The sequence below is a fragment of the Myxine glutinosa genome, chromosome 6 (genome assembly GCF_964187855.1).
Source record: "Myxine glutinosa chromosome 6, kmMyxGlut1.1, whole genome shotgun sequence".
Classification (NCBI taxonomy): Eukaryota; Metazoa; Chordata; class Myxini; order Myxiniformes; family Myxinidae; genus Myxine; species Myxine glutinosa.
Window position 1 is genome coordinate 22733914 of NC_136266.1, and position 27038 is coordinate 22760951.

General features: G+C 42.8%; 1 protein-coding gene across 7 annotated transcripts in view; it reads left to right on the forward strand.

The window, feature by feature from the left end:
- The window catches only part of LOC137429645 (arf-GAP with GTPase, ANK repeat and PH domain-containing protein 1), a 644187-nt gene that overhangs the window by 267631 nt on the left and 349518 nt on the right, over positions 1-27038 (forward strand). For all 7 annotated transcript variants that reach the window (XM_078779671.1, XM_078779672.1, XM_078779673.1 and 4 more), the window contains exons 2-3: positions 265-323; positions 3774-3861. In XM_078779671.1, coding sequence (XP_078635797.1) covers positions 265-323; positions 3774-3861 — 147 coding nt within the window. The remainder of the gene's footprint in view (positions 1-264; positions 324-3773; positions 3862-27038) is intronic.

Below are 27038 nucleotides of genomic sequence, written 5' to 3' on the forward strand. Positions count from 1 at the left end.
ATGTTGTTGTGAATAAATTAATTAGGATTTGATCATCTTGCCATGTGTGCCAATATTAATGACTGTTAGCTGCTTGATTTAGTTGCTGAACCTGCCTGGAAGAATTGTGGCAATGATGGCTGCTTGGTTTGCAGACCCCAGTTCAGGCAGGGAATGTAAGGGACATGTTCCAGGCCTTACTTTGGGTTTAACAACAACATGCTATTGCAGCAATGCAAGAAATGGTTAAATTTCTTCATCAGCTGCAACCCTCCTTCATTGCAGATTCATTTGTCAACAGTCAAGAATGGACTCTCAGCAGGACTGTACCGGAATTCAAAGTGGTACGTGTGTGTGTGTTGTTTTTTCCCCAAGTAAATTGCGCTCTGCGTGCACTCTTGTGAAAGCATTCAAATGGCAATTACTCCTCCATTTCACACCTTCTGAGACCACTAACATCCCTGTTTGCCACTCATGGACATTCCCAGCACTTTATGTGCATTCCCCTTCAATTCCTCCCATCCTCCCACTCCTCTCTCTGCTCGAGGGCTTTTCCATGAATCCAATCTCCTTCATATCAGGTTTTCCTCTCTAAAACACCACCATATAATATTGTAAAATGATTCTATCAAAAAATACAACTGCTGTTGTATTTTTTGCTAATTTTACACTATTTACATGTTTGCAAAAACTTACAAAAATGTACAAAAATTTTACAAAAAACTTAAAATTACATGCAACATATGGTTCAAAAACAAAATTACATTAAATGACTAAATGGATAAAAGTTGAATGCTGTAATACAATTAAGGTCGGTCATAATTTAAATGGGGGCAGGTAGCCAGGTGTATCACTTTGGGGATGTAATCTTATCCCATCCAATCAGAGCTGTTGGTATCATGAAGCTGGCAGGTGTAAAGGACAGGTATCTGCAATGAAATAATGCAATAAATGACCACACCTTGAGCTAGGATTTATGATTTCATTAAAATAAATCTTCCAAGGTCAATTTTTTGATATTATATCGTAGTATGTAAATTTTCCAGTGTTAAAATGAATCCTTGCTGACGGGAGAGGTAAACGCTGTAATTATACATAAATTGCAATGTTGGTGTATCTTTCTTGAAAAGGAAGCTCACACTCGGTCACTTCCATTTGCATTGTCTAATTACACATTCTCACGCTTGTACGTCTTCATGAAATGTCACAATTTCATCGCTGTCTTTATTTTTTATGCTTCACGAGCAATGCTGACGTCGCTGCTACCCAGAGTATCCCGGGAAGTGACGGTAGTGATGGCACTTCCCCCAAGCTGAGTGGCTGTGTTAAGTGTTTGTCTCATCAGTGTGTGTGTGTGTGTGTGTGTGTGTGTGTATACATATATATGTGTATGAGTGTGTGTGTAGTGTGTATGTGTGTGTATGTGTGTGTTTGTGTGCACTGTGCAGGTGTGTGTGCATATGTGTGTGTGTGTGTATGTGTGTGTGTGTGTGTGTGTGTGTGTGTGTGTGTGTGTGTGTGTGTGTGTGTGTGTGTGCAGGTGTGTGTGCAGGTGTGTATGTGTGCAGGTGTGTGTGCAGGTGTGTGTATATATATATGTGTGTCTGTGTGTGTGTATATGTGTGTATTTGTGTATATATATATATATATATATATGTGTTTGTGTGTGTGTGTGTGTGTATGTGTGTGTGTATGTGTGTGTCTGTGTGTGTGTGTGTGTGTTTGTGTGTGGATATATGTGTGTATGTGTGTGTCTGTGTGTGTGTATATGTGTGTATTTGTGTATATATATTGTTACGGCCCGCGGATAAGATGTTGTGTTTGCCGAGCGGATGGCCCCGCGGTCGTACAGTTACCCCGATTAACCCAATCCCCGAACGTTGGCCGGATCGCGCCACAGCTATTCAATATGGAAAAGACTAAGGCGACACGGATGTGAAGAAGAAGAAGACAAAAAGGTTGGAAATACGAATATAATTTATTTACTATTTACAGGCTCAAAATAACCAAGGAAGAAGGAAAGATAAGAAAAGAATATACAGAAGATATTAGACGAAGTGCAACGCTAGCTTATACAAACTTAATTAACCCAAGGACAGAACAAACAAAACAAACTCACGTACACAAAAGGATGGATAGGCAGGAGGTGGATGGCTGGAGGGAAAGGAAGTTCCACCGGTACTGCAGCACGATCGGCGCGTTTGGCAGCCGCCGTTCCTTCGCGGCCCTGCTCAAAACCGCCGTCCAGGCCCAAAGCGGCTGTTGTTGCTGCTGTGGCCGTCGCTGCTGCTGCTGTTGTCTGTTGCTGCGGCGGTGGACGTCGCGCGCTTTTCCAGGACTACAACAGGCTTCTTGCTGTTAACTACTGCTCAGTCCAACCTTGGCGAGCAAGGCGACGAATAGCAGGCTTTGTGCTTCCCTGGACGATCTCTTTTGGACCAGAATCGCTGCTGGATGATCTCCTTTGGACAAGAATCGCTGTTGGATGATCTCCCTTGGACAAGAATCGCTGCTGGATGATCTCCCTTGGACAAGAATCGCTGCTGGATGATCTCCCCCTCCTTTCAGGACCTTGCGCGCGCGCTTTTTATAACGCCTCCGGCGATCAAGCCGCCGGCCTTTAGGACACGCCCATCGGTGTGCTCACCTCGGCCCTGATTGGTCGGCACGGCCCTCTAGCTCCGCCCTTGATGACGATGGGCGGGCACGCCTTTCTTCCCCGACCCGAGCACATGTTCAATGGTGGTTTTGGAGGGGATGTAATTGGCAATCGAGGCTTGGCAATGAAAGTTTTGGGAGTGGGAATGAAGAATGAAGGGAAGCTATCTTATTTCACTTGGTGCAATGGAGTGTCATCTTAATGGGAGACAAGGCCTTACCCTAATACACATAATAAAGATATAACTATTGAACAGGGGTATTCTATGATTGGCTAACGTGTATGCTTTATGGACTAATTATGGGACGCCCTTTGACCTTTACACTACGGAGGTATTTACAAGGAATCATTACATTTTACAGAGGGTGATATTTACAACAATTTACTATACAATACAACACAATAAAAAAAACACAATCCTCATATCCGCAACAATATATATATATATAGCCTTTAAAATGCATGTTGTTTGTTGTTGTATATATATATATATATGTGTGTGTGTGTGCGTGTGTGTATGTATATAGGTGTGTATGTGTGTGTCTGTGTGTGTGTATATGTGTATTTGTATATATATATATATATATATATATATATATATATATATGTGTGTGTGTGTGTGTGTGTGTGTGTGTGTGTGTGTGTGTGTGTATATGTGTGTATTTGTGTATATATATATATATATATATATATATATATGTATATATATATATATATATATATATGTGTGTGTGTGTGTGTGTCAGCTCTATTACGAGCCTCAGCCCATGTATTCAAAGAAAAATAAGTAAAAAAACTGCACAATTTAAAGTTCTTGAAAATCGTCTTTTTGGATCTCGAGTTTCTGGAGGACAAGAAAAATCCTTAATGTATCCAAAAAAATCCTTGTATTTCAAAGAGCACACCTGTTTGTAGGTTTGACACCGTTCTACCTCCAAAGCTTAGAAAGGTTTTTAATTGAATCGTCAGAGCGGATTTCATTTTTACATTTTTACCCGTCAACTTGGCCATTATATATATATATTTCACTTACTTGGAGTGAGATCAGTTTCGTACACTTTGGCGTGCACGAGAGTCCAGATCAATGATTATAGGCCCAGAGTCTTTGTTGATCGGAGCTCGCGTGTTGCCGCAGGGTGTGCTGGGAAACCTGGCCAGTGGGAAATCAGCGCTGGTGCACCGATATTTAACCGGAAGCTATGTGCAGGAGGAATCCCCTGAAGGTGAGCTGCAGTCACCGTCAATAGAAATTTATACACCACAGCCTCGGAATATATGCACTTCACACCCTTCCCACCTTCCCCATCGTCTCATTTGCCTTAATATGTATGAGGATGGATGGAATAAGAGTCTGTATTAATATCCTGATAGTTTGCCAAACCATCTGTACTTCGGCTTGCAATGATTACAATATGTCTGCTCATATGTATGTTTTTAAGCTTATCTAGTTGTGAAAGGCCTGAACAGCAATGTGTTTTGACTCGACCAAAGCCAGATAATGTTGTCCTTCCAATATTTATTGTGGACTTTCTTGTAATGGAGAGCCAAATGGTACATTTAGGACATGATAACAATGATCTCAGCAGTAAAACAAAACAACCAAGACCAGGCGGGGGATAGTGAGCCTCCTCCTTGGTCTTTGTCACGACGCACAGGTAAAGCAGAGTTGAGCAATTCCTTCATGCCCGTCTGTCGACTATTGTATATATGTATTGTATATCTGATAGATGAGAAATGACACGGCACCTCATGGATGAGAAATTATGGTGGAAATTTTATAAGGGAATCCAGATTTTTAAAGGTCATTGATGAAGATGAGGAACAAGCCTGGGTTCAAGACACTGCCTTGGGTCATTCCAGCCTTGATTTGGAGAGGAGATGAGATTCCATGATGAGATGAGACTTCAATAATAAAGATTCCATAACCTTGCTTATACCTGGAAACAAGCTAATAGGCCTGTAGTTACTAGGATCCGTATATGCAGGTCACATTTGTGTATTACAGTGATGTTTGCTATGTTTGTTTGATGTGAACAGAGTGATGTTTGAACAGAGCAGAAAGAGTAGGCGCAGGTGTTGTAGAGCAGGTTTTTAGGTCTCATGCACTGATTCAGTCTGGTCCTGTCGTGGAATCGGAGTCATGGTTTGCACGAAACCTCTCCACCTTCTCAAGTAGGAAAGATCCCATATCCAGGAGTATCCGTAAAACAGGTTTCTGTGGTGCAGCAGTACCAGGGGCGAGATGATACGAATGATAACTGCTGACGAGATGGTATCAATCTGTACATAACGGGAAAACAAATTTGTGCAGAAGGATTTACAGGCAGTGTTACTATTAGGAGAGGTGTTAATGAAGGACCCGTCTTGACACGAGAGTCCCTGCCAGTCTGCTTGGGTGAACTGCCAGACTCTACGGCATTGAGGCAGCTCTCTAACAATAGCTAGAGATATGTTGTCTCTCACAAGCACTTGATCAGATGAACCTATTGCAGCAGAAGAGGAACAGGAGACATTTACAGGAAAATTTGTCATTACCAAGTCCAGAAGAAAGCCATGCTGTTGGGAGAAATCCGAGTCGGAATGTTCACTGATTGGGTGAGGACCATGGAGTCACAGATGCCATGACTGGTTGAACAGGTGCCAACAGAATGGGACTGGAGAGAAGAGCAGGGGCTTTGTCGCCTGGGGCAAGAATAGTGGAGCCTGGATGCTGGGGGAGATGAGGGAAGCCTGGATGCTTAGGAAGGGAGAGAGGGGCGCCTGGACGCGGGGGAATGAGGCGGGGCTGGACACGGGAGGAGAAGACGGGGAAGACCCTGGGGGAGAAGAGGGCGGGGGGAGGGCTGGACACAGGAGGCGAAGAGGTGGGCGGACCCTGGCGGAGAAGAGGGAGACAGGAAGAGGGGGGCCGGGATGTGTGGAGTGAAGGAAGCGAGGAGGAGGGTAGGGCATGGGGTGGATGTACATGCAATCGGGGGACACCGGGCAGAGATGGGGGTGTGGGTGGAGCTTGGAGCAGGTGTAGGCAAACATGGGTGTGGACATGACATTAGGGAGGATACTGACATGAGGGAGTTTTTTGTCACCTCAGTCCCACATACTGTACAAATTGATTGGAGGGTTCCGAGACAAGAAGACGCCCATCAGGATTGGGATGACAATGATAATTAAAAGTAAGATTAAGCACTAAGATTTATTAATAGCACTAAGAAAGACTGGTACATAAACACCATGATGGATTAGCAACAGGTTTGCAGAGGCATGTAGAGATGGAGAGAGCGGGATGGAATGGAAAGCAGACTGGGAGAAGGTGTTTAGAATTAAGTATGTGGGAAGATTGAACATTTCAAAATTGGCATTTTAAAAGGTTTACATTTATGGAGAGATATAGGAAGAAGAAGAAGAAGAAGAAGAGGATTTTTTTGACATTTTTTCAAATCTGTATTAAGCAGGAGGTATAAGGAAGGGATTAAAGCGAGGGTGGTAAATAATGGAACAGAGATGATGGAGATGCATTGTGGGTATGGGAAACAGTTTGGGGAGGGGGGGATAGAAAATACGAATTGGCCCAAAAATATCTGAGCCGAGTGAGACGCAAGATTGAAAAAATAGAATGAGCATAAAAAATACAGGAGTGTGCACTCAATACAAAGAACAATTGACATAAACAGAGAACATAAAATCTACAGCAGCACAGACAAATCTGGAACGATGTCTTTTGTTGGAGGCAGATTGTTCGGAGGACAGCGATCAAAAGAATCAACCACGATCAGGAAACCGGAAACGGAAACCTCTAAGATGTTTGAAATAGCCTGGAAATTTATTTTCAAAAAGTTGTTATGAATAATTTATATCAGTTGTACCACATGACCTACTGTATAATTAGATTTCTCTGATTGAGAACATGTGGTGTGCTACTAGAAGTATCCAGAGGAAGTAAAAAAAAGGAAACTGTTGTACAAATGAGGTTGTGGTTGTTGATGTGTTTGAAGATGTTATGTGCTGTGTTACTATATTCGGGATTGTGGTGCTGTTTCTCACTAAAATGCTGCCACTTTTACTCGTTTTCTGCCTCCTTATTCCAGCCTTGGAAGCAGGTAATGTGTTTGCAATGTTGCTGAATGTGGTGCTGTGGCAGTGATCATTTTGGCTTTGCTTTATTCCTGGATGTTTTATTCACGTGTGTGTTGTTTTTTTTAATCCGCTTGCATCCAAGTACTGTATATGAATCACAATGATATGTGGAATCATTGGTGTCTGGATTCGATATTTAGGCTTGTGTTATTTTATATTAATCCTACTTGCCAAAACAATTACAAAATTTAACCGAGCATTATTTTGGATAGCACAGGCTTTGAGAACGCGTACATTTGACTCCATTAGTTGTCTGAATATCCAGCTGTTCCGTAGGCTTTTTTTATGCCTCCGCCCACAAAGTCGCCGGGGGCATTATGTTTCCGGGTTGTCCGTCCGTCCGTACGGGCTAAACCTCGTTTTTCTCAGCAAACATATGTCCGATTGAGACAAAACTTTCAGGGTAGGAGTGACATCCATGCAGAATGTTTTTGTAATAATTTTGACGTTATCGGTCACGTGGTCTGGCAGCCATCTTGGATTGAAATCGAGTAATTAAACAATTATTTCCCGGAAACCGCTGAATGGAAAAATTTGAAACTTGGCACATTGTCAAGTACTCCCAATGGGGAACAAAAGCATCATAATGATGACGTCATAGGTGAAGTGGTGTACCAGCCAAAAATGTTTTAATCGAATTCCTTATCATAAAAATCTGAAATTGCATGCACATGATCTATGACCCATTTTTATTGAAATATTAAATTTATGACATTATAGGTCACATGGCTTGGCAGCCATATTGCATTGAAGGAAAATAGTAAATAATTATATCTCTGATACCGCTCACCCTATCGATGCGAAATTTTACAAATATCATCTTACAGCACTGTTGCATATCGTTTGAAAATGATGATGTCATAGGTCACGTGGTTTGGAAGCTATCTTGGATAGAAAAACGAACCTTATCCGATCAACACGAAACTTCACAAACGTGATCTCCTACCCATACATATGCAGAGTGATGGCATCTACCCATTGTGGGACTATGTGGAGGCATATTGGCGACACAGTCACATTGTTCTAGTTTTGAATATCGTTAATATTTTTGTTGTCATCTAATATGTCATTTAAAATGGCAAACCCTGGGAAGGCAATGGCAAGACCACCCAGTATAACCGTAGTGAACAACGCTCTGTAAAGAATATAGTACATTAGAATCAATGTCTCATCTTTGTGGAATTGTTTGCTGAATAGCTTCAAATGCACATCAAGTTATAGTTTCTCAATTGGATTTAGATCCAGGGATTGTGATTTCCAAGGAAGATGTGTGAGCCACGTTAACTTAAACAAGTCATGCTAAGTCAATCAGTTAAACCTTATATAGATTTCATCTTAGAAGTATCATTATCAATTTAATGATAATCTGCAGCAATTCTTAGATATCACGGGATGTAATTAGGGATCCTTCCAGGATAGATATCTATTGTTTGTTCTTTTTATTTTTGCTTTTTTTTCTGCCGTTTATTATTTTGCACGTTTATTCCCTTTTGAATTCATTTTCTTGGCAACCATTGGTCCCATTGACATGAAATTTTCAACATAGTATGTGTCTACAGATGAATACCTTTAGTGATAAATATAACATCATATGTCACGTGGTAGGGGCGCTTTCTTGGAAAAACCGAAAAACTTTGGACCTCCATCCGAAACCGCTCGATGGAATTTTTTTTGAAACATGGCTCATTGTAAAGAACTCTGCATGGTGAATAAGTGCTGTTAACCATGACATCATCAGTGCCTCATTATGACGTCAAAATTCGACAAGTACAACGCTTTATCTGATCAGTTTGAAATTTATTGAGCATGTTCTATGCAACAATGTTATAGGAGAATGCAAATCTATGACGACAAAGGTCACGTAGTTTGGCAGCCATATTAGATTGAACATAAAAACTTTAAACAAAACACTTCTCTGGAATGGCTGACCTGATTGATGTGAAACTACATAAACATGATCTACTGCACTTGGGGAATGCAGGATGATCATGAATAAATCATAGGTCTGGCAGGTATGATTTTTTGAAGACAACACCTTTAAAAAGAAACTCCTCCAGAACAGCTGGACAGCTCAAGTGGAAATTTCACACACATGTTCACCAAACCTTGGGGATACCAGGATGTTGTCGAATAAATCATAGGTCACATGGTCTGGCAGCCGTGTTGGAGCAAAGAAAAATAAAGAAATAGATATTTCTCTTAAACCGCCAAACCTATTCAAGTCAAACTTATTAAGTATAATCTAGTCGTCAAGTGGAATACATGTTTACAATTTTAACTTCATTGGTCGCGCAGTCTGGCAGGCAGGATTTAAAAAAACATTTTGAGGCAGAATAAGAAGAAGAAGACGATGACATCATGGGTCACATGTCCGATGAAAGCGGAGTTGTATCAAAGCGGGGTTGTATCAAAGCTGGGCAGATTTGATCCCGGTCATAACTGCCCGCAGTTATAAAGTGGCCTGTCAGGTGGCCCATGTAGTTATTGTTTGTTTTGCTGGGAATAGTAAACCCATATGGTGTTAAACATTCTTCGGACCTTTACTTTTCCTTCAAAAGCTTGCACAGTTCAAGAAAAAGTAATCTTGTCAACTCTTCATTCTTCCATCAAAACCAAATGTGAACCCTGAATGATGTGACCACTTTTCACAGTTCCTTTTGTCCACAATCCAATTTTGATCATCTTCTCTTTTATATGCCACTTAAAATTCACTTTTTGTAAACGTGAATGTTTGAAGGAATTCACACCTCGATGTGTCGTTCATCCATCTGCCGAGAAACATTTGGTAATTTCTCCCAAACCAGTGGTGAAATTCTCATGTAACATTGTGGAAACCTTGGTATAGCGGTGTTTAATACGTTTGTTTGAGATGTCTCCCAACTTGTGGTATAAGTGCGTCATTGCGGAGTTTAAAAGATAAAACGACAGGTTTTTCCCAATTCATCTAATATAATAACAATCATGGAATTTCCATAAAATTGCTGGTTAATTGATTTTGAGGCTACTTGTCAATGCCCTTTCTATCATCTCTATATGGGGATTAGGGAGAGGAGGAAGGGTTAAAACAATATTGCTTCTCTGTGCTTCCTTTTTCCAAAGCTTAAGATCCCCTTCCTCCCCATCCACCCAAAAGAATTCCATATTCCAATCAGGAAACTTGCACACTACTGGGAGAAATTGGTGATTATGGTTGGAAACAACCGAACTAAGGTCTGATGCAAAGTGGCTTTTCACCCCTCAGCCCAATGGGCTAAGGGGTATTGTCGTCCGGGCGTCCGTTAACTTTTGGTTTCCGTCAATTTCAAGGAGAACGGCTTGTCCGATTAAATCCATTTTTGCAGTGTGTTTTGGGGTTGATTAGAGGAAAGTGCCTTTCGAAAATGGGCGCGCTGTGATTTTCAATATGGCCGCCATGGCAACCATCTTGAAATTGGTTTCCTTCAATTTCGAGCAGAACGGCTTGTCCGATTAAATCCATTTTTGCAGTGTATGTTGGGGTTGAGTAGAGGAAGGTTCATGGGCGTGAAATGGGTTAATGGGTTCATGGGCGAAAATTTCATTACTTGCAGTTCCTACTCGGTATACAACTTCGCTTCAAATAACAAATTATCATCAATGCTTCCTTTCACCATGCATGGGCTGAGGGGTTACGCCCGCTTTGCGGTGCTATTTATTTAATAGTTGTTGGGAAAACTTTTTGACACCGTTTGTATACAACATGAATATATTTAAAGGCTAACAAGAAAGACAAATCAGAGATTGCAGACCCTCACCAGGACGTATTTTCAGTGTTTTTTTAAAGGCTTTTGTGTTAAAACAAATATGGCGGCCGAACCACGTGACCAATGATGTCATAGTTATTTTTTTCCTCCACCAATTTATCCCGAGATAATGCTCAATAAATTTCATCTTGATCGGATGACGTTTTGTACTTGTCGAATTATGACGTCATAATGGAGGCACCAATGACATCATCATTAACACATTTTATTCCCCATGGAGAGTTCTTAACAATGAGCCATGTCTCAATTTTTTCTATGCAGTGCTTTCAGAGATATAGAGGTGCAAAGTTTTTCGGTTTTTCCAAGATGGCGGCCAAACTACATGACCTATGACGTCATAATTATAATTTGAAAATTATACAGGAGGAGGCATCTATGGTGAAAATTTCCTGTCAATCGGACCAACGGTTGCAGAGAAAATCATATTTATTCTGTGTGGACAAACAAACAGACAAACGGACTCAAATGCAATACCCCAATCCTCTGGCGAGGTTAGATATAGAGGAGAATATATAGAAGTTCCCAAAATCTCATTTTGTCGTGGTCGTAGTACATTTACAAAGCAGCCTTCTTGACCAACACCCATCACAAAAATACGATATTTAAAGCAAAATTAATTTAACTTCCTTTTTAGATTTTTAGGACTCTTAAGACCATAAAATCTCATTTTAAGTTGCCAGCCCATCTGCATTTGAGGATGTTTAGTTTGAATAATGATTCCATGAAATGATGAAATTCTCATGTGGCATGATTTGTTATGCATCTCAAGTGATGTCCCGGCCTGGTCCATTGGCCATTGACCTTTGTCAAACGCTCAAGAATCCGTTCATCCGATCCTCGTCTCTAAATGTCTCCCACATTTATCCTGGTCAATTTCTCCCATCGACCATCTTTTCTATTTCCCAGTCACTCAAATTGTCTCCTCGAATGAAGTTATTACCAAACAAGCCAAATAATAAACGTATGTTAAACACTCACGATCGCTTTTTGCTGAAACAACCAAAGCTTTCGAATTTGCTGCCAAGTATATCAACCATGCCAAGCCTCCTCTGGCCAAGTGTCCTTGGCTAATTTGCTTGCCAACGCACGGATAAAGGAATAAAAATTTTTTTAATGAGTAATGGGTTTTTAATTTTTACCGAAGGACAGTTTTTCCCATCTTGATAATATATTAGTTTTTCCCATCTTGATAATATATTAGTTTTTCCCATCTTGATAATATATTAGTTTTTCCCATCTTGATAATATATTAGTTTTTCCCATCTTGATAATATATTAGTTTTTCCCATCTTGATAATATATTAGTTTTTCCCATCTTGATAATATATTAGTTTTTCCCATCTTGATAATATATTACTTTTTCCCATCTTGATAATATATTACTTTTTCCCATCTTGATAATATATTAGTTTTTCCCATCTTGATAATATATTAGTTTTTCCCATCTTGATAATATATTAGTTTTCCCCATCTTGATAATATATTAGTTTTTCCCATCTTGATAATATATTAGTTTTTCCCATCTTGATAATATATTACTTTTTCCCAACTTGATAATATATTAGTTTTTCCCATCTTGATAATATATTATTTTTTTCCCATCTTGATAATATATTACTTTTTCCCATCTTGATAATATATTAGTTTTTCCCATCTTGATAATATATTAGTTTTTCCCATCTTGATAATATATTACTTTTTCCCATCTTGATAATATATTAGTTTTTCCCATCTTGATAATATATTACTTTTTCCCATCTTGATAATATATTACTTTTTCCCATCTTGATAATATATTAGTTTTTCCCATCTTGATAATATATTAGTTTTTCCCATCTTGATAATATATTACTTTTTCCCAACTTGATAATATATTAGTTTTTCCCATCTTGATAATATATTAGTTTTTCCCATCTTGATAATATATTACTTTTTCCCATCTTGATAATATATTACTTTTTCCCAACTTGATAATATATTAGTTTTTCCCATCTTGATAATATATTAGTTTTTCCCATCTTGATAATATATTATTTTTTTCCCATCTTGATAATATATTACTTTTTCCCATCTTGATAATATATTAGTTTTTCCCATCTTGATAATATATTAGTTTTTCCCATCTTGATAATATATTACTTTTTCCCATCTTGATAATATATTACTTTTTCCCATCTTGATAATATATTACTTTTTCCCATCTTGATAATATATTACTTTTTCCCATCTTGATAATATATTACTTTTTCCCATCTTGATAATATATTACTTTTTCCCATCTTGATAATATATTACTTTTTCCCATCTTGATAATATATTACTTTTTCCCATCTTGATAATATATTACTTTTTCCCATCTTGATAATATATTACTTTTTCCCATCTTGATAATACTGTTGCGGATATGGCATTTGGCCTCCATATCCGCTTGTAAATATTCCCCTATTTCCCCAATACTCCCCAACTATCCCCAATCCCCCATTCCCTAGTCCCATTGCCTGTAAATAACACTCTGTAGAACCGACCTTCCCCTTTTTCCCCCATTAAATGTCGTGCCCAGGTCCACCGCATCTCACGTAGACAACTTTCGGACATCTTGCTAGTTATTCTTAGTCTATGTCAGTTAAGGACTCGTTTCCATTAATTCTGACTCTTCGTTGCACCAGAATGTGATCGTATGGCACCAGTAGTGAGTTTAGGACCTCCCCATACCTCCTCCCATCTTCCCCATGAAACAACAACAACAACAACAACAACTACAACAACGGCGTGCGGGGAGTGTGCGTCCTCACACCGGCTTGGTTAGCCGCCATTGACCATGCGCTCCGACGGGGTTACCACGAAGGGGCTCACTGTCAGCTCCTCGTCAAGGGCGGAGCCCGGTAACCCCCCCGCACCCAATAAGAAGGGCGGACCGATTCCATCTGGGGCGGAGCTAACTAGCCGAGGGCGTGTCACTCCCCGCCGGATATACGCAGCGACTTACCCGATGTGAGATCAGATGCGCCCCCAGCTTGAAAAGACAAGTCGCGACCTCCGAGCGCTGAGCGACCTCCCCGCATCTATTGGACCGGACCGGGTCGATTTGCCCCTGAGCCAAGGTGCACCTTGAGCCATCGACTACCCGCTTTCCTTGCCATCAATCCCCGTGTGAGTCAGTTTTGTCCTGTTTATCTGTCGTCTGTCGGGGCTATTATAAGACCGTAATTAAGTGCCTATCTTACTATGCTGTACCTCTCATCCCTGTAATCTAAACGTTCCGAACTAATATAACCTCCTCCGGAGGTCTTGAGAACTGAACCCTTGGTGTCGTGTCATTTTAACCCAGCCGTTGTGTCCTTTCCTCAATTGATTTAGCGTAGCGCGACTCGGCCAACGTTCGAGTATAATCGGGTAAACGTGCAGACGCGGTCATACCAAACCGCTCGGTAAACCAACATCCCCAACCGCGTCTGTAACAATACATTAGTTTTTCCCGTCTTGATAATATATTAGTTTTTCCCATCCTGATAATATATTACTTTTTCCCATCTTGATAATATATTAGTTTTTCCCATCTTGATAATATTGTTACGGATCTCAGAGACGGCACTCCCCTTAGCAAGGGGGGGGGGGGGGGGGATTAATCCCCTTGGCCTGTTAAGCTGGCCGACTCTGGTCCTGGTACTTATAACGCTCTTTTGCGGGGTTAAATTGGTCAGGGTTATTGGTCAAGGTGTTCTCCCGAATACCTTTACCAATCCGTCCGCAAAACATGGAGACAAGTACCGCTCGAACCACGGACAAGATGGTATTTGCCGAGCGGTTTAGCAAGCCGCAGCTCGAGCCATTAACAACGTTTAACATTAACAACATTAACAACTAACCCGACTCCGAGCGTTTGGCCAAAATCGCGCCGCAGGTATTCAATCAGGGAAAACACTAAAGCGACCGGATGAGAGGAAAACCCAAAGAATAAGAAGGAACAGGTGTAATTTATTAATTATGTACAAAACCAAAGAAGAAGAGGAAACGAAAGTAATATACAGAAGAAGAAGAAGAAGAAGAAGAAGAAGAAGATACACAGGGCAGCCTTAAACAGTCTTATCTATCTATAATTCCAGTAATCTCTGTGTGTTTGTTTGTACGTTTGTACGTTTGTACGTTTGTTTGTCTGTGACCGCTGTTTCTCGACAACCACGGGTCCGATATACTTTAAACTTGCCAGGTATATTGCTGGGGACCCGAGGATGTGCCTTTTCAAGGTTTCATATTAATCGGACAATTACTTACCGAGCTATGTCCAAAAAACGATTCAACCAATCAGAGAGCAGCGAGCTATCGCGTGTGCCGAACGTGGCGGACACACTCTGCCTCGGATGGCACATTTGAGAGCGTATTCATTTATTTCACGTTTGCAAACTATGTTGGCGCTACGTTGGCGTTAAACTATGTTTTAAAACAAATAAAAACCCCGGGGGGATTGTCACTGTACTCGCAAGCCGTTCGCCGTTCGCTTTGGCGTTGCGAATGGACCAAAACATTTCATGCACCAAACCATTTCATGTAAAGCGTTCGCCGTTCGCTTTGGCGTTGCGAATGGACCAAAACATTTCATGGACCAAACCATTTCATGTAAATAGAGGGGGGGATATAATTTTAGATATAGATATAGTACGGGCATGCCCTAGTATTATCAATGCCCAAGACAGACAAACAGACTTACACAAAAGGGGAATAGCAGGCAGGAATGACTGGACGAAGGAGAAGGGTCCAAGTGGGACAGCAGGGCTGGAAGGTTCGGACAGATGCACAGCAAGGAGATCCGCTCCAGGTCCACGCTCCGGGCTGAAAGCGAACAGCCAGCGGCAGCTCCACGTATTCGTTCACGCGGTGGGGGCTTTTCAAAGCGCTTGTCAAAGGGCTCCGCGCAGCTTCGTCTCTCTCAGCCAGACCTCACTACGCGCTGTCTCCAACCCAAGTCGATTCTCGTTCATCTCCGTTCATCTCCGTTCATCTCTGTTTATTTCTGTTCATCTCTGTAAAAAGGTTTCGCGCTGGCGCTTATATTACATGTGTTGGAATCAAGCCGCCAGCTCTAATGACAAGCCTCCAGATCAATGCGCGCTTCATAGAGCCACGCCCGCGATGGTACCTCGCCAGCCCTGGTTGGTCGGTAAGGGCTTGCTGACTCCACCTCCGATGACGAGTCGACGTGCCCCACCTTGTTCTGGCGGCTCCGCCCCCTCCTTCCTCGGCTTGACCGCATGGCTAATGGCGGTTTGGGGCCAACAACCGCATCAAGGCAAGGAGCAGCGAACGCTGTTCGACCGTTACTTTGCGGAGACGCGGGTGAGGCGATTGGGGGCTCGACCGTTACTTTGCGGAGACACGGGTGAGGCGATTGGGGAAATTGAAAGGGGCCTATCTTATTTGATTAATGCAACGCAGATTCAACTATTGGGAACAGATCCTTAACTGAAACACATAATAATGAAATAACTACGGAGAGTCCTATGGTTTGCTATGTGTTGTACATGGACTAACTAGGGTGCGATCTTTAACAAGCCAATTGATGGGGATATTTACAGGGGAACATTTATAAGGGAAACATTTACTAAAATTTACTAGTGAAGGTTCTAAAAACCGTAACAATATATTAGTTTTCCCCATCTTGATAATATATTAGTTTTTCCCATCTTGATAATATATTAGTTTTTCCCATCTTGATAATATATTAGTTTTTCCCATCTTGATAATATTGTTGTGGTTTTGAGAAATAAAGGCAAACCCCCCTTTTAGTTAGTTGCACCACAACATGTAGCCTCGCTTAGTTCAGTTATTTCTTCTTCAATGTTAAGTTTAGTCTCCTTTCCTGTGTTAGTATGCGTTGAGACATGTAAGTAAGGGTAGGCCTCATTGGGCTGGAATGCCATGTGCTAGGGCCTGGAACAAGTCTAGGAGGCCCGAGGGAGGAGCCGGAGGGAGTGGCTGGCAAGCGGCAAACAGCTAATGGGAGCTGAAGGGGAGTGGCCAGCAACGGCGGCCAGGGGAGGTGCTTGGAACATTCTGGTGCGACTCTGGGGGGGGGGGGGGAGGGGGCTATAAAACCCTGCCCCGGGCCCCCGAACGGACTCTGTCTGTCTTGGAGCTCCCGAGGTCGAAGCACGAACTCTCCCTTCCCCCGAACGAAAGAAGCTCTCATCGCTCTCTCTCTGAGTAGTCTGCGTTCTGCCCCTGCTCTCTGCCGCCCTGTTATAAGCGCTTTCGCAGGACGATCTCTCCCGGGGCCACATACTCCAACAATCTCCCTGCCTGGGCTCCCTGCACGTGTGCGTTTGCCTCGCTAACATTGGGACACGCTGGGCGGATTCCCGTGCGTGCACGACTGGAGGCTGAAGTCCGTGCCGCAAACATCCTCAAGGGAACGCCCAACGAGCTATCCGGGGTGAACTGCACAAACGACCGCGCTTGAGCGCGTTCTCTGCTCTTCCTTCCTTTCCCCGCGTGAGTGAGAGGGCCCTTGTCTGTGGAATTAAGTTAAGGACGGTTAAATTTCTGCCCTGTGTCTCTTTGCTCTGATCATTGTACAAATTTATAATAAACCTGTGTTCCTTTGCTTCCACTTGGCCGTTCACGTCTTTTCCACCATTGGCTTCGAATTGTACGAAATAAAACCGCTCGATCGGGTACTTGGGTATTTGACCAGAGACCCTTCTGCACGCTCGCTACTGGGTTGGCGGCTGGAATTGCTCAGCAATCCGCCCCCCACGAGTGTAAAGTGGGGAGCAGCCTCGTGGACTCGAAGGCCCAAGGGGGAAAAGGGTTTAACCCCCCCCTCCCCCCCATAGTATGTCAACGGGCTCGAGATCCGCAACAATATATTAGTTTTTCCCATCTTGATAATATATTAGTTTTTCCCATCTTGATAATATATTAGTTTTTCCCATCTTGATAATATATTAGTTTTTTCCCATCTTGATAATATATTAGTTTTTCCCATCTTGATAATATATTAGTTTTTCCCATCTTGATAATATATTAGTTTTTCCCATCTTGATAATATATTAGTTTTTCCCATCTTGATAATATATTAGTTTTTCCCATCTTGATAATATATTAGTTTTTCCCATCTTGATAATATTGTTGCGGTTTTGAGTTTTGTACAATAAAAATTAAATTTCCCCCTCATAGTTAGTCACACAAACAACATGTAGCCTCGCGATAGTGCAGTTATCTCTTAGTATTTGTGAGAATAGTCCTTTTCCTATGTTAGTTCTGCGTTGAGTAGAGTAAAGAGAATAGGTCCTTCTCCTACTTCCATTGCCTCATGCCTCTTTGTGCTGCCTTTGGTTCTTTTGGCGCGAATTAACATGAGGCAGGCCTAGGAGGGTCAGGGCGGGACCGAATGAGGGCGGCAGAGAAGTTGACGGTAAGCGCGAGCCGCCACTCAGGGCTCAGAGGGTGTGGCGGCAGCACTGCGTCACAGGGCGTGGTTGGAACGTTCGAGAAGGTTCATGGCGTGTCGATATAACCTGTCGCGCAAAGCCCCCAGGAGGACTCGCGAGTTGAAGGAGCGCGGTGAGCAATTGAGGTACGGGGGCTGAGTTGGATTGAAGAGAGCAGTGCGGTGAGTTGGCGGTCAGCATAGGACTTTGAAAGATACGGGATCGGCGAAAGACGCGCATGAACCAGGATACGCGCTCATATGAAAGTGACGCTCGGTTGAGCTTGAAGCCGAGCCGCATATAGTGCATTGAGTTACGCGAGTGATAACGCGCTGTGTAACCGCCAGCCGCGCTGAGAGACACGTACTTTGCCCTCCTGCCTCATCATCTGTTCCGTTCGGGGGACGCGCTACGAGGATCCTTCCACCGCCTGCTTGCCTTCTTCGCGGGACGTGCTGGGACCGTGGAGAGCCGGACGGTGCCGTTCCTGGACAACCACATCGGCGCGTTTGGCCTGAACATCACCCTGCCTGCAATTCCCTGTGTGAGTGTGAATGGGCCCGAGTCTGGGCATAAGGATAAGACTGATTAAGTGCTGCTCTGTGTCTCTGCATCTACCGATCATTGTACATACTTGTGGGAATAATAATTAAACCTGTGTTCTTCCTTCCATTCGATCGTTCTCGTGTTTTCCTCATTGACTAAGCGTGGTACGAGTAGAATCGCTCGAATCGGGTTCCACTACTAGAAAACTGCACGTACCACGTGGTACTCAATCCGCTCGGTGTACCCAAATCACACGTGGCTCGTGCGAGGCTTGCTTCCCGGCTTCCGTGGCGGCGCAGGGATTTAGGTACGAGCGAGACTTGGTCCCGAAACCCTACCTTGCGTTTGCCCGGAAGAGGCGTTTCAAGTCTCTCGGTTCCGCCAAGCCCAGAAAGAACAAGTGGCTTAATCCCCCCTTGGTAAGGGTAAGAAGGGTGACGGAGAACCGTAACAATATATTAGTTTTTCCCATCTTGATAATATATTACTTTTTCCCATCTTGATAATATATTACTTTTTCCCATCTTGATAATATATTAGTTTTTCCCATCTTGATAATATATTAGTTTTTCCCATCTTGATAATATATTAGTTTTCCCCATCTTGATAATATATTAGTTTTTCCCATCTTGATAATATATTAGTTTTTCCCATCTTGATAATATATTAGTTTTTCCCATCTTGATAATATATTACTTTTTCCCATCTTGATAATATATTAGTTTTTCCCATCTTGATAATATATTAGTTTTTCCCATCTTGATAATATATTACTTTTTCCCATCTTGATAATATATTACTTTTTCCCATCTTGATAATATATTGCTTTTTCCCATCTTGATAATATATCAGTTTTTCCCATTTTGATAATATATTACTTTTTCCCATCTTGATAATATATTACTTTTTCCCATCTTGATAATATATTACGTCCATGATTAATTGGAAGGATGATAAAGAGTTTAGCGGTAAACATCATAGCAAGTGTTGCTTTGAATGTGTTTGCAGTTGTAAGTTTTGCAAAGCATGAATTTTTTGTCCTTCATTTCTGCGTCCCTCCAGTCATCCTGTCCAAACTGGATTGCAGTGACTTCAAAGGCCATGCATGTCCATCCAGCTTTGCCTGCCGTTTATGGGAATGTCCTTTGCAATCCCTAAGACATGGAACTGTCATTTATGAGTATTTCTTTATCCCAGGAGCCAGGAATATGCTCCCAATTTTTGTCATAAATGTGGAAGAGCACATTTTCTGAACAAAAATTCACAAACTAAAATGGATGAAGAAATTTTGGTCATTATTTCAATAAAAATAAAAATGTGTTACATTTTAAAACGAGTGCAGGAAATACCCGAAATATTGCCCACTTTGTATTCACTGAATGAATGCATTTGTTTTCATGGTCCGTGGCCCTTGGAGGAAGTGCAACACAAATAGTGCATACACACACATGCAGGAAAATACACACAACACGAGGTGGCTTCAAACAGACTTTTTTTTTTTTTTTAAATATGCAAGATCGAGGCTCGTGTAAGAGCTAACATTAATGACAAAAACACAAACGGACACATAAGACAAAATAAAGGGAGCGGGAGACCAGATGGGGAGAGGGGGGTGGGGGGAAGCACACAAGTACAACATTTGAGAGCAGGGACATCGGGAGATCTGTGGGAGGAAGAGGGCTTGGGGGGAAGAGGCGTGGGAAGGAGGTTGGGGGGCGGGGGTGGGGGGGTGAGGGAGGTAAAAAAAAACACATGGAGTAAAAAACAAAACAAAACAACACATGGACAGAGCTAGGACTTCCAGGAAAGAAGTCGGTATTTCAGAAAAGTGGATCTGGGGTGAATTAACGGGGGTAGAAAAGATCAATGTTTTGGATGGAAGAAGATAAGAGATGGTGTTGAACAGCTGTTTTAAAGAGCTGGAAGGAGGGGTGGGATTGAAGAGAGTGACTTCTTCTTCTTCTTTCTCTTCAAGAGCTTCCTCTTCTTTTCTTTTTTCATATTCAGGGCATGGCTGTGGGTGGCATCATATGATGGCGGCACAGCTGTGTCGCTGTTGCAGTTACCCTTGTAGATTAGAGCAGGAATTTGGAACGTGGCCAGGTTGCCAGTAATAGCTCGCCTACTCCGTGAAGGCCACAGTGGGATCTTTAACAACAACCAATTAATTGAGGCACAAGGGATGCTCTGTTTAAAGGACCACTGCAATGAAAATTGTGTTATAAATTGATATGATTATAATGAATTGTAAGTAACACAACAATAAATAAACATGGTTTTCAGTTTCAATTATCTTTTTGAGGCGTTAAAGTTTAAAAATTCAATCTGGCCGGAACCGTCCCTAAAAATTCTGCACTGAACCCCTTTAAGTGATTGCGTAATCCATGTGACGTCATCTCAGGAACAAATGTTTCGTTACTGCAATGGAGAGACATGATGTCTGCATTACCATCACACGGTTTCGGTGAATTGCGCTAAGAAATAGCAGCGCGACTCTTTTCAGAGTCCGTCGACATCATGAATGTAGAATCTTGTCGTGACGATCATATTGTCGTAGGAGCTATAACGCCAATTAAGCCATACAGGTATGAATCAATGGTGGAAAGTGGAGAGAGCATAGATAATGAAATACCATATGTGTTCATAACAATCGTGGAGAACATAAAAGAGAGACTCGGTAAATAAGTGGTAAGAGGTATTGATTTATCGATTATTAGCAGGTGTACCCGGCATTTCCGGGTGCTGTTCTAATCCTGTCTGTTGGCATTTTGAAGACATCAAATTTTGTTTTTTTTTAATCTGTTTTTTTTAGAGGCCTAACACACTTCCCGAGACCCACTAAGGAATGAGGTTGGGAATCATTTCATAAAACATTTCACATAGCTACAAAAACTTCGGCGATACATTTGGATCCATCCATTCTAAGATCCATTTGGCCATCTCTGAGAAAAATGGCGACACACACAGACAGACAAACATCTCTCTTATAGTACAGATTGATCTGAGCTAGAGCGTTCGAGTAAAGCGTGTTATTTATTACTGTAGTAGTTAAGTAGTATTTTGAGGTCAGTTTTTTGTCAGTCTTGTGATTTATGAAAAATATAACGCGCTCATTTTAAAACAAAGGCCGATGGTACACAATTATTGTTTAATATCGCCTGAGTGTTCGCCTTGTTTGCGGTTTATGAAGACTGTCATGGCGCCGTCTTCATCAGTCGGCCTTGCGTTCATTTTATGAAGACTGTCATGGCGCCGTCTTCGTCGGCCTTGCGTTCATTTTATGAAGACTGTCATGGCGCCGTCTTCATCAGTCGGCCTTGCGTTCATTTTATGAAGACTATCATGGCGCCGTCTTCATCGGCCTTGCGTTCATTTTATGAAGACTGTCATGGCGCCGTCTTCATCAGTCGGCCTTCGTTCATTTTATGAAGACTGTCATGGCGCCGTCTTCATCAGTCGGCCTTGCGTTCATTTTATGAAGACTGTCATGGCGCCGTCTTCGTCATTCGGCCTTGCGTTCATTTTATGAAGACTGTCATGGCGCTGTCTTCATCAGTCGGCCTTGCGTTAATTTTATGAAGACTGTCATGGCGCCGTCTTCATCAGTCGGCCTTGCGTTAATTTTATGAAGACTGTCATGGCGCCGTCTTCATCAGTCGGCCTTGCGTTAATTTTATGAAGACTGTCATGGTGGCGTATTCGTCAGTCGGCCTTGCGTTAATTTTATGAAGACTGTCATGTCGGCATCTTCGTCAGGCGGCCTTGCTTGCAGTTTATTTCCTGCGGCCCACTAGTCGAAACCATGGTCGGAGGCTACTCACATTTTCCACTCCCAGGGCTTTTAAAACTTGTGTTCTTGCCAACATGATCACAGCACACCATTTTTGGCCTCTGGCACAGTGCGAACCTGAACGGCTCTTATTTTAAATCCAGGCTGCACCATCGATCTCTTTACATCCCGTACATGCTTGGTGTGTTTATTACATTGCACTTAAGTCTGTTTGGCGTGGTAATGAATGACGTCGTGGGTGTGTCGAGTTAGCGAAGAGACATGCAAACCAAGGAAAGAAAAATTCTCAGGGAGTCTAGGAGGAGCTTGAGGGAGTAGATGAGCATATCTAAGTGGGCGCCAGAATACTGAGGGTTGAGTGGTGAGAGTTCATTTTGAAAAACGTTTCCACTTCTTGTGAGCTGTAAATAAGCACCACTTTAATGTATCAGAGCTGTCAAAACAAAGTCGTAAATCATTCACATGCAAACCATCCATGCATTAGCAAACGTTTAATGTGAAATCGGCATTTTACACTTCCTGATGCAAGAGCGTTCCTGGGATGACGTAGGGATCACATGATATTTTACATAGTACCAGCGACGGATTTTGTGGTTGGGGAAATAGGGTTCCAAAACACATCTGAAATACACCAGAATTTTCATTTTCAAGAAAACAGTGATGAATATACGTGTTTAGAGAAACCAAATTTATTAATTAAACCAAACATGAAACCTTATTGCGCTGGACCTTTAACGTTGATCCGAGGAAAGTTTGTTTAACGTCTGCCCAACGTCCACATGGACGAATAGCCATGCCAGTTTACACCTGGGCTGAGATTACATCCCACGCCAGACAGTTCAGAGGTGAGTAGTGCATACCTCGAAGCCATCCTGCTTCCCCCAGCCGCTTATCTTAGGGAGGTAGTGTAACTCCTTGAGGCACTCTGGGTACCCGGGACCAACTTTGTGACGTCCCTTTTCTCCACACAGTCAGCGAGACATTTGAGGAGAAATTTAACCCTCTCACTCATGGGATGCCTATACCCACGTGGTTTATCTGTGCTCTGTCCTCCAAATGCTGAGCGTCAAACGCGGAAGCAACACATGATCAGAATTGAACCACACACCTCCCAGACCCAGACTGAATGCTCCAACCATTATTCCACATAGCCTGGTTAAATTTACAACATTAACGGTAAACATACCTGGTTAAAAAATAATAAAAAGATACACCATGGTGAAATTACTTGGATGCATATGAGATTTCTCCAAGGGTGGCATGGCCCAATGTTGTTTTTACTTTTTATTTTTGTTGATTATTTTGTTTCTGTTCATGCGAAGTGCTTCGCTGGGATCGTCTTCACAATCCTTACCTCCAGATCAATGAGATCATTTCCAAATTGTGCTGCAGATCGACCTCCTGCAGCTTTTGCAAACAGTTTTTATTAACGATCATTCATGATGTGTGATAGGAGGTTCGACCTTTGGTGCCCTTCATTTCTTGTGAAAACTTTTTATTGGGCAATTTTTTCATAACATCCTGTGGATGTAAATATATGTGTAAGTGTATTTATGACACTTCATTTGTACATTATGGTCATAAATGATAGATGAATGAAGCATAGATGGATTGATTGAACGAATTGTGTAAATTATGCACTGCTATTTTATTTTTATTCTTGTTCCAAGTTATTTTTTCTACCTTGGCATCATTAATCTCTTTATTGTAAATAATGTATTTGTATTTTTCAAAAATAGTACCTGCAATGAAACTTTAGACACATGAAGGGCCATTAAGTTTGTGCATATTCACATTTCCTTACCCACCAAACGTACCCATGTTTGCCTTGAATCATTGCTCTCCATTCTGCAATATCTGTATTCCACATTTCAATGCCTAAGATTCCTTTTTTTTTCTACACCATGTCTGTGGTGCCATGTAATTGTCGAATGTACCGCACTGATGAAGGATTTTTGTATATATATGCTACCATAGAATTAGCCTGGTGTGTTGGCTTAGTGGTTAGGGTGCTGCCTTGGGATCCTAGGATGCAGGATTCGAATCCCGGTTGATCACTGAATTAGCGGCCAGGGGGGTTGACTCAGCCTGTCATCCTTCTGAGGTCGGCAAATTGAGTACCAGCCCATTGGTAATTCCCTGCGTGTCACAAGAGGCGACTAACAGAGTTGGCGACTAACAGGGTTGGCGGCAGGAAGGGCATCTGGCCATAAAACATTGCTTCAAAAAGGGGACCACAGTGCCCAAAAAAGGCAAACCCCTGCTCTGCGGGGGGAAATAGCCTCTAAAGGCGGTTATATACGCTACCATAGAATTAGCCTGGTATTGGCTTGGCGGTTAGGGTGCAGGCTTGGGATCCTAGTATCCAGGATTTGAATCCTGGTTGATCACTGAATTAATGCCAGGGGGGTTGACTCAGCCTGTCATCCTTCTGAGGTCCACAAATTGAGTACCAGTTCATTGGTAATTCCCTGCGTGTCGCAAGAGGCGACTAACAGGGTTGGCGGCAGGAAGAGCATCCGGCCATAAAACATTGCTTCAAAAAGGGGACCATGGTGCCCGAAAAAGGCCAACCCCTGCTCTGCGGGGAAAAATGACCTCTAAGGGTGGTTCTATACGCTACCATAAAATTCATGGATCAAGGGACTGTATTGGTGCTTTCTTGACATCCCAATGACGACTCAAACTCTTTCGTAACATATTGGGGGATTTGTGTGACGTGAGTCACATTCGTTCCATCTAACAGTCCGTCACAAGAGTTTCTTTCCTTCTTGGGGTGGTTTGTAGTTTTCTTTCAGCTCTTTGGTCAGACTGGATTTTTTTGCCCGATGTAGTTTTGATGACATTCCCCGCAGTGGTTTGGGATTGACTAAAATAGTTGAAGTCTTTTCTGATGGAGTCTCTGACATCCGATATCATTACTCATTGCAGCTCAGTTAACTCCTTCCTCTGGTACATGATACTCTGACTACTTACACTATCTTTCGATGATACTCACGGGAATGCAATTCGTAAATGTATGGATGATTATCACCACTAGGAAGGAGTGTCCCGTGATTTTCGGTAGTATCGTGCACAGTAATTGTGCATTTTGATCTGACCTGCTGTGCCTTCATTGGCGTTATTATTGAAGCCTGATATGGTTGCCTTCAAGGTTAAGGTTTGAATAAGGCAAGGTTGTCAACCTTACACTAGACCATTGGCAGGTAATTTTCAGGATTGGTGAAAGACACGTTGCAAAGATTTGAGCAAGTGGAAGCATATCAGACAGCTGACTTTATACCCTCCAGAAAGTCATTTTGGAAAAAGTTTATTTACAAGTGAGTTGTGGGTGTTGTGGTTGAGGGAGCAGAGAGGTGGAAAGACTTCTTGGAACAAGTTTGCTTGCGTCAGCAGAAAGTGTAATAAAAATTGTTAAACTAGGCCTCTATACCAAACTAACATCATCTTCAGCTGGTGCGAGCAGTCACGACTGCCATTTTAAGAAAAATAAAAACTATCAGTGTGGGTTGTCCTGCAGCACCGCAGATCATTCCTCAGACAGAGGGAGGGCAGAGGCCAAAAGGTTAACCACAGCACCTCGTGCTGACGGCGGTCCCTCGTGTAAGTGCAAACAGATTGCCCAATCTCTATTTCCAAATGCAATTGTGTTTCTCTGTGCTCCTGGCAACGCAGGCAAATGGATCACCAAGCCTGTCACACATCGTAGCATCAATCAGGAATTACACCGTTTGCAGTCGTCTGGCCGCTATTTTGTCCTCTCGTACGAGCCCATTACTCGGAGTGAGCACGATAAGGGCAGAAGGGGTGCGAGGGAGTGGAATGAAAGGGGGAGGTAATTGGGCTGCATCCAACAGGCAGTTGGCAAGACTACCACCTTGGCTGAAATTTCAATTCCTGTTAAAGATCTTAAATGACCAGGGTTTCTTGATGGGTAATTCAGAAAGTTATTCTTCTTTGGTTTGATAACAAATAATTCCCTAGACCCTAGACCCCGACCACCTACTCCTAGACCCCGACCACCTACCCCTAGACCCCGACCAGCTATCACTAGACCCCGACGACCTTACCCCTCGACCCCGACCGCCTACCTCTAGACCCCAGCCACCTACCCCTAGACCCTGACCACCTACCTCTAGACCCTGACCATCTACCTACCCCTAGACCCCGACCACCTACTCCTAGACCCCAACCACCTACTCCTAGACCCCGACCACCTACCCCTAGACCCCGACCAGCTATCACTAGACCCCGACGACCTTACCCCTCGACCCCGACCGCCTACCTCTAGACCCCAGCCAACTACCCCTAGACCCTGACCACCTACCTCTAGACCCCGACCATCTACCTACCCCTAGACCCTGACCACATACTTCTAGACCCCAACCACCTACCTCTAGACCCCAGCCACCTACCCATAGATCCTGACCAGCTACCTCTAGACCCCGGCCACCTATCCCTAGACCCCGACGACTTTACCCCTAGACCCCGACCGCCTACCTCTAGACCCCAGCCACCTACCCCTAGACCCTGACCACCTACCTCTAGACCCCAGCCACATACCCCTAGACCCTGACCAGCTACCTCTAGACCCCGGCCACCTACCCCTAGAACAATGCACTATCCAAGGCCTTCACACCACATTTAGTGGCACATCTGCTTCAGAAATCATGATCATACCCAATAACCATGCTACAGGCCATGCCGCATGCCAAATGTGT